The 8,940-nt window shown below is 38.1% G+C and overlaps 1 protein-coding gene across 1 annotated transcript in view; it reads left to right on the top strand.

The window, feature by feature from the left end:
• The window catches only part of BSPH1 (binder of sperm protein homolog 1), a 13,255-nt gene extending 5,937 nt beyond the window's left edge, over positions 1-7,318 (top strand). Inside the window, 3 exon segments of the mRNA XM_037728512.1 lie at positions 4,059-4,190; positions 4,656-4,800; positions 7,119-7,318. Of these exon segments, the coding sequence (XP_037584440.1) occupies positions 4,059-4,190; positions 4,656-4,795 (272 nt within the window). The 3' untranslated portion in view covers positions 4,796-4,800; positions 7,119-7,318.
• The last annotated feature ends 1,622 nt before the right edge of the window (positions 7,319-8,940 follow it).

The raw sequence follows: 8,940 nt of genomic DNA, 5'->3' as shown, positions 1-8,940 counted from the left end.
AAAAAAAAAAAAAAAAAAAAAAAAAAAAAAAAAAAAAAAAAAAAAAAAAAAAAAAAAAAAAGATGATGGAAATAATGCTTGCCTCACAAAATTGCTCTGATAAGTTAAATAAAATATAGTTTTCAGGATATATAAGATGCTTAGAGCATTTATTTGCATTCCTACATACCTCAGAGGTATCATTCTTATTTTTCTCTCCTAGAGGGAGAGGTTTCCATTTTGAAAGTGACAGCTCCAAAGACATGAATCTCTGACAGAATTCAGGTACTCAATGAGAATTGGTGACAAAAATAAAAACCGAAAATAAAAATCAGAAACCTATGATGAAGTGGTTTATTTTGTAAAAAAAAATGTGAGAAAAGTAAATCATTTACTTTTGCCTGGTGAATTTTTTTGTTTTAAAAATAATTTTAATTATTCCTATCCTTTAATAATATTTGGAAAATACAGTTAAAGCATACGGAAAATAAGAAATCACCCACAATCACACTACCAAAAATAAGCACTATTGAACTTTGATGCCTAACTTTCAAAATAGTATTATTCTTACTAGAATAGAAATTGGTGAAATCTCTTCATTTATTTTATCTTAAAGTAACATAAGTATTTGTTCAAAATTGTGTCTTTCAGATGAAATACAACCAACTGTGGGTGAGTTGATCAAAAAACTTTTATTAGGGTTTCTTTTAAATTTTTTGCAATAAAATGTGAAACCACTGAATATTTCCTTTCCTGGTATGAAATCATATTTTTCATTAAAGATTACTATTTTATGTACATATATAAAGTAAATTTCATGTTTAAAATGTTAAGAAAAAGACGAAGAGATAAATCATAATTTTACTGTTAATTTTACTTTTGGGTGATTAAACATTTTATTACACATAACTTCATCATGTGATTTTTTTTTTGCAAAAAATCAAATATTATGAAAATAAGAAATAGAAAATGCCTTTTGCCAACTAAAAATGAAGTACAAATTTTTCCACATCTATTTTATATGCTCATTTTTATTAATACCTACTTGATATTATAAAGCCAATGTCATTTTAAAATTCCCTCAGGGATTAATATTTTTAAATTAATTTTTATTCTTAAACTAATACTAATCATGCTGAAATAAACATTCTTAATCTAAGTGTCATTCTCATTAAAACTAGGAAAGCACAGGAGTGTTACATTAACACTATTTTAGGTTCTAATATAAGTGATATTGTAAGAAGAAAAATGTATATAAAATAACAGGCAAAATTATTTTATGATTGTATACTTTAAATCCCTAAGAACATGAATAAAAATTATTAGTTTTAATAAAGTAATATAGCAATGTGGCTGGATACAAGATAAACATATAACAGTCAATAATTTTTCTCTATTTCTACTGGTAAGAACCAACTGGACATTGATGGAAATGGAAAACATTCTGTTTAACATCAATGACCAAAAAAAAAAAGCACTTTGGAATTAAATCCATGAGAAATGTGTATGACTTATATAAAATAAATAAGAAAATCATATTGAAGAGAAAAAAAATACATTTTGTAAAAGAGATAATGCCATGTTCTTGGATGGAAAACATGATGCCATAATAATATCACTTTTTCTCAAACTAACATTTTTATTTAATTTTCATTTTAAAGCCTAAGAATAGTGAAATAAATGTCAGCTCTAAATTTTATTTTTCAGAAACTATAACTCATTTTCCAGAGATTAGAGGTAAGTTTATCAGAAAACTTTTATTATTAATGTATATTTTAATAATGTAAAAATGGGGAATCAGTAATGTTTTTTCAGTAAAAAAAATATATATATATAATTTTTTCTTTTTGTATAAAATGTAACATAAGTGCCTTGTAAACAGATAAAGAAAAAGGAGATATAGAAGTCACCCTGAACTTTCATCAGCACTAAATATGTCTACTCTTTAATTTCTGCCAATCTAATAGGAAATAATAGATTTTAAATGTATATAGAAAACATCCAATAATAATTAGCAATATTATGAACAAAGTGCTGGAGTAGAGAAATATTTTATTTCATCAGATATTTAGATATACTAAAATACTGTAATATAAACAACATGGAATCAGCCTATGAAGACAGAAGAGGAGGAGGGGGAGGGTAAAATGAAGAAGAGGAGGAATAGGCAGAAAGAGGAGGAGGAGAGGAGAAGAAAGAAAGAAATATTTTGTGATGCTTGCTGGCTGCAGAGCCTGCTCATTTTACCACCATGCTTTCTTACATCTCTAATAATTTCAAGATACTTGATTGAAAATATAGGATGGATCCCAGGATATATTAGAATAATCCATGGTTTTAAACATGATTGTTTAAATGGTACCGGTGGTTTATTTCATCATAGACCTCTCATTACTATTTGAAATAAAATTAAGTTGCATTCTCCTTTTGTATCTTATACAAAACTAAATTCTTGCTTAATCAAATTTTAAATATAAGAGGAACAAAATTGTTTAAGAAGAAAGTGGAAAAAATATATATTGCCTAAGGACCAGCAGATCTTTTAAAGCAAGGCAGGAATCATCTATAATACATGTCAACATTTTTAAAGTGTGTAAATGCTTCGTGCTGATGAAAATTCAGGTAAAGGAACACAATTGGTGGGAAAGACTAATTGCCATTGTCCTTTGAGAAAGCAATACTCATCAATGTTAAAATTTTATATACACTTTGTCCTTGTAACCTTGCTTTGGGGATTCTATAGAAACAAATACTTCAATACATAAGGATTTAAATACATGAAATGTTTACTACAGTTATATTTACAGTGGGAAAAAATCTGAATGTGGGAAACATTGAATAAATTGTAGTGAATCCATATCACAGAACATGAATCAGCATTAGAAAGAAATTAAGGCTGGACTCAGTGGCTCATGCCTGTAATCCCAACATTTTTGGAAGCCAAGGCAGGGGAACAGTTGAGCTCAGGAGCCTGAGACCAGCCTGGGCCACATAATGAGATCTCATCTTTACAAAAAATTTTAAAATTTGCTGGGCATAGTAGCACACACCTGTAGTCCCAGTTACTCAGGAGGTTGAGGTGGGAGGATCACTTGAGCCCAGGAGAATGAGGCTGTAGTGAGCCATAAAGAAGTCAGAGCTACACAATCACTTTAAGAGGATTTCTATGGTGTATTCAGTTGGAAACTCAAGTATAAAATGATTCATTTTGAAGGGCAGCAAAATATCCTGTATGTGTACCTATATGTGTATATGCATATATAACTATGTATATCCTGTATACGACCATACAGCATATATACAAAATCATGTAACATATATGTGCATATATATATATATATATAAAACCATACAACATATACATTATATATATCCATGTTGTATGAGAGGGGGAGAGAAAGAGAGATGATGGAAGGAGGTGAAAATAAGACATCCAGGGCAGAGGAGAAGAGTTGTTTGGTAGATAAATACCCACATTTATGTTTCTATGCCTAGGAGAGATTTCTGAAATTGGGGCAAGCCTGGTGTGGTGGCTCACACCTATAATCCCAGCACTTTGGGAGGCTAAGGTGGGCAGATCACCTGAGGTCAGGAGTTCAAGACCAGCCTGACCAACATGGAGAAACCTCGTCACTACTGAAAATACAAAAATGAGCTGGGCGCAGTAGTGGGTGCCTGTAATCCCAGCTACTCAGGAGGCTGAGGCAGGAGAATCACTTGACACTGTGCGGCGGAGTTTGCAGTGAGATGAGATTGTGCCATCACACTCCAACCCGGGCAAAAAGAGCGAAACTCTGTCTCGAAAAAAGAAAGACGGAAAGAAAGAAACTGGGGCAAATGCTACAGAAAATTTTGAGACTCTTTATGCCCTGGGAAAAAGTAGGGCAGGGGCAGGAATAGAAAACAAAAGACCTTCGTCATTAGAGGGCCAAAGCTCTGCTATTGAGGGGTGCAATAACATTTACTACAGCCACAAGCAGTGGGTAACAGACCCTAGGAAGGCAATGGCTTGATAACCTCTCTTGATAACCTCTCTCCTAACACACCCAGAGACAGATGAAGACTTTTGTTTTCTCTAGATGGGGAGTGTGTCTTTCCATTCTACTATAAAAACGGAACACACTATGACTGCATCAAGGGCAAGGCAAAACACAAATGGTGCTCCTTAAACGAGACTTACAAAGGATACTGGAAGTATTGCGCTAGAGAAGGTGAGTGTCCTGCCTCCACACACCTCAGAGCAGTAATCTCGGTCTCTGAGGAGAAACGCAAGAGGGTTTGGAAAACAGAATCCATAGCCAATTGTGAAAATAAAGGATGTTCAATTTCTGACGGTATAAGAATCACATTGCACCAAAGATATGTTATGAGCACTTGAACCATATTATTTTGAAAAGAAAGAATCTTTTTAGTAGAACGTCAAAGTAATATGGGATCTGAGTGCCCCACCAATATGGGTCCTTTGTGCCTTTGGTGGAATAGGGCAGAGCGGATGATACTGAGTGGGAAGCAAAAGTGTGTGTATGCATGTGCACATGTGTGCATGTGTGTGCATTCATGTGAATGTACCTATGCATTTGTGCACGTGTGTGCATATGTGGGCATGGTGAGGTGGAGGGGGTGCAAATTAGAAAGGTTTCTCTCTCCAACTGCTTCTTCCACTTTTTCCTCTGCAGATTTTGCAAGCTGTGTATTTCCCTTCTGGTACAGACGCTTGATCTACTGGGAGTGTACCGATGATGGGAATGCATTCGGGAGAAAATGGTGTTCACTGACCCAGAATTTTAACAAGGACCGAGTTTGGAAATATTGTTAATGATGGTGAGATTTACCAGGGGAGGCGGATGAAGACGTTTAATCATTCTCTTTGGAAAGAACCTATAGTTTTTGTTGGCAGAGGAGAACCCTTACTCATTAGAAAGGGTTGTTTTTTTTTTTTTTCTTTTTTTCTGAGATGTGAGTTGAAGGTGATCTAACTATAAATAACTAGAGGTTTTTGATTAAGGATTATGGGTTTTAATATGAAAATCTGTAATTTAGCCTCAGCACTTTAATTGCTAACTGTAAAATTAGTCCTTTTTAAAAATGACGTCTATGGGATAGGCATGGTGGCTCATGCCTATAATCCCAGTGCTTTGGGAGGTCGAAAAGGAAGGATTGCTTGAGGCCAGGAGTTCAAGACCAGCCTGGACAACATAGCAAGATCCCGTTTCTAAAAAAAAAAAAAAAAAAAATGTTTTCAATTAACTAGGCACACACCTGTAGTCTCAGCTACGCAGGAAGTTGAGGCAGGAGGATCACCTGAGTTCAAGAGTTCAAGGTTGTAGTGAGCTGTGAGGAAAGGGAGACCCATCTCTAAAATAAGATCAGTGAAGTAAGTGTATAGACTTTGGAAGATAGAGACGTGTCAGTGTAGATTCATCCATTGTAACAAATGTTCCACTCCAGTGGAGGAATTGATAACGGGGTGGCTGTGTGTACATGGGAAACTTTTGTATCTACTACTTAATTTTTCTGTGACTTCAAACTGCTCTAAGGCCAGGTGCGGTGGCTCACGCCTGTAATCCTAGCACTTTGGGAGGCCAAGGTGGGTGGATCACCTGAGGTCAGGAGTTCAAGACCAGCCTGACCATGAGGGTGAAACCCCATCTTTAAAAAAAATAAAAAATAAATTTTTTTTAAACTGCTCTAAAAAATAACTTGCATTGGCCAGGCGCAGTGGCTCATGCCTGTAATCCCAACACTTTGGGAGGCCAAGGAGGGCAAATCACAAGGTCAGGAGATCGAGACTATCCTGGCTAATATGGTGAAACCCCATCTCTACTAAAAATACAAAAATAATTGGCTGAGCATGGTCGCACGTGCCTGTAATCCCAGCTACTCAGGAGGCTGAGGCAGAAAAATCACTTGAACCAGGGAGTCAGAGGTTGCAGTGAGCCGAGATCGCACCACTGCACTCCAGCCAGGTGACAGAGTAAGACTCCGTCTCAAAAATAAAAAATAATGTGTATTTTAAAATGCATTGCCTTAATGAAGAATATGTTTTTTAAAAAAAGTGATAACTGAGGTGGTACCTGAAATAGGAATACAGGTGTGGAGGTAAAGTATCAGAGGGAAGTTTAAAAAGGCTCAGATATGAAACACATGAATGAAGGCAACAAAGCTGGGTGCATTTTACAAGGTGAGGGAGAGCCACTGGGGCAGGTCCATGGTGAGTATCCCGGGAGCCAGGCAGTGGGCATGCCAGCACTTGAGAGCTGGCTAAGTCCAAAGAGAAGCCACAGAGCAGCGTTCAGTAAGCAGATGCTGGACAGAATTCAATTTGATGATAGAGGCCAGGAACAGTGGCTGACGCCTGTAATCCCAGCACTTTGGGAGGCAGAGGCAGGAGGATCGCTTGAGCCCAGCCTGGGCTACCTAGCAAGACTTCATCTCTACAAATAATTTTAAAAATTAGGCAGGCATAGCAGCACATGCCTGTGGTCCCAGCCACTAAGGAGGCTGAGGTAGGAGGATCACTTGAGCCCAGGGATTTGGGGTTGCAGTGAGCAGTGATTTCGTCCCTACACTCCAGCCTGGGCCACAGAGTGAGATTCTGTTTCTTAGAAATTAACATTAAAAATTAAATTAAGACACAAATGTAATTATAAGGCAAATTGCTTTGGCTCTGGGTGGACAATGGAAAGATGAAATGGCCACGGACTGAATCTGGTACCCCGCTTGAAGCTGGGAGGCAGTGGTTGCAGTAGGTCGAGATCACTCCCCTGCACTCCAGCCTGGGTGGCAGAGCGAGACTCCATCTAAAAAAAGAAAAAGGAAAGGAAAGAAAAGAAAGAGAACGCGGCTGTGGAGGTAACCAACCTATGGGAGCTGAGGGAATTAATACCTCAACCTCCTTCCCTGTCATCTCCTGCCAGTGCTTCCCATCGGTCAAGCCCAAGTAGAAAGCAAAGGGGAAGGAGCTCAAAGATGAATGAGGGGTGGAGAGTGAGCCAGCAGGTGCATGCAGGTGGCACTCAGCATGGCTGGGAACATGAGTTTTAATCCCACCAAACTAAACGATGAGATTCCCACCACAGCGTAAAGCTGCCCAGGGGGCCACACTGAGAAGGGCAATGTTTGTTTGGGTTTATTTCCAGGTGGGTGTGTTGGTGGGTGTGGAAGAAGAACAGAGGGCTGAGGATAGAGTATGTACAAAAGAAAGATCCATGAGGATAAACAAGGAGCCGGAAGTGAATAAACACCAAAGATGGCGGTGAATAAACAGAGAATGAAGTAGAGGCCCAACACACCGGAAGTCCCAGCTGATTTTGACTTCTTCCCGCTGCGTCGGAGCAGTGGCGGGAACACTAACAAGATGGCGCCCTCCCGCATGCACTTGGCTCACTTATTTCTCTTGTGATATCCAATAAAGAGTCTCCAGGCAAATGTGGTCTTTCTTTTTTGGCTGAATTGAAGGGTCCAATCTCTTAACAACCACCTCTTGTGGCAACCAGCAACTCCCAAATGTTGAACCAGGACTTCAGCCAGCTTCCCCTTTCTCTTCACCCCAAAATATCTGCAGAATAAAATGGTGCTTGACTTTTTATTGTGGTTGTGAAACAGATGACAGGAAGGTTACGAATGAAGTGTGTGTGTTTGTGTGCACACGTGGATTCCCATGGAGGAGGAAGGACCACGGAGATGGATAAGTTGGCCTAAAATGAATTGAGTGTGCTGGTGATGGATGAGATGGCACCAATAAAATGACAGGAAACTGTTCCCTGGAAGTGAGTAAAATACTCCAAAATTTTTAAGAAAAACACAGAATCATGCAAAAACCACTGGTCTGGCATGTTACTGCCTACATTATTATAGAAAGACTTATTTACCAAATCTGGATATAATGTCTATTATATATGGGGGGATGGGGATGTGTGTATGTACACACACACACATACACACACACACACACACATGCATATATAGGAAGGAAATAAAACTGGGAAATTTTTTAATTTTTTAAAACTTTAAAAAGATATTCTGCTATTTCAATATATTAAAATAAACTCTCCATCTCAGCTTCAATATTCTGATTCTACACATCCGAGGTAACCATGGTGAAGAATTTTCTATTTTCAATTTCTATTTAAAATCCAGCTCTACATAACTAGCCTAAAGATTACCGTAGGCCAGGCACAGTGGCTCACGCCTGTAATCCCAGCATTTTGGGAGGCCAAGGCAGGCAGATCAGGAGGTCACGAGTTTGAGACCAACCTGGCCAACATGGTGAAACCCGTCTCTGCTAAAAATACAAAAAATTAGCAGGGCGTGGTGGTGCGCACCTGTAATCCCAGCAACTCGGGAGGCTAAGGCAGGAGAATTGCTTGAACCCAGGAGGTGGAGGTTGCAGTGAGCTGAGATCAAACCATTGCACTCCAGCCTGGGCGACAGAGCAAGACTCCATCTCAAAAAGAAAAGAAAAGAATACATTAAGAGATTTGATTCAAATAAGTATATCAAGGTTATCAGGGTTATAGGCAAACTAACGCAAGAACAGAAAACCAAACACTGCATGCTCTCACTTATAACTGAGAACTGAACATGGAGAACAAACACATGGAGACAGAGAAAAGAGCAACAGACACCAGGGCCCACTTGATGGTGGAGAGAGGTAGAAAGGAGAGAATCAAAAAATTACCTATAAAGTCCTACGTTTATTACATGGGAGATGAAATAACCTGAGCACCGAAGACCTTTGACACCCAATTTACCTATGTAATAAACCTGCGCGGGTACCCTGAGCCTAAAATAAAAGTTTTAAAATATATGTACATATATATCAAGGTTAGCATGTGACAACTGGAATCAAGTATTCATTCTGTCAACCTAAATGAGATAAGACTTTTAACACCACCCCCTTGTTAAATTGTGAAATCTAGCAGATTTTAGATTCCACTCACTATTTACACATGTTGAAGA

This window comes from Cebus imitator, unplaced genomic scaffold (assembly GCF_001604975.1).
Source record: "Cebus imitator isolate Cc_AM_T3 unplaced genomic scaffold, Cebus_imitator-1.0 Scaffold266, whole genome shotgun sequence".
Taxonomy (NCBI): Eukaryota; Metazoa; Chordata; class Mammalia; order Primates; family Cebidae; genus Cebus; species Cebus imitator.
The sequence above is the reverse complement of the archived record's forward strand: the minus strand, read 5'-3'. Positions and strand labels throughout refer to the sequence as shown.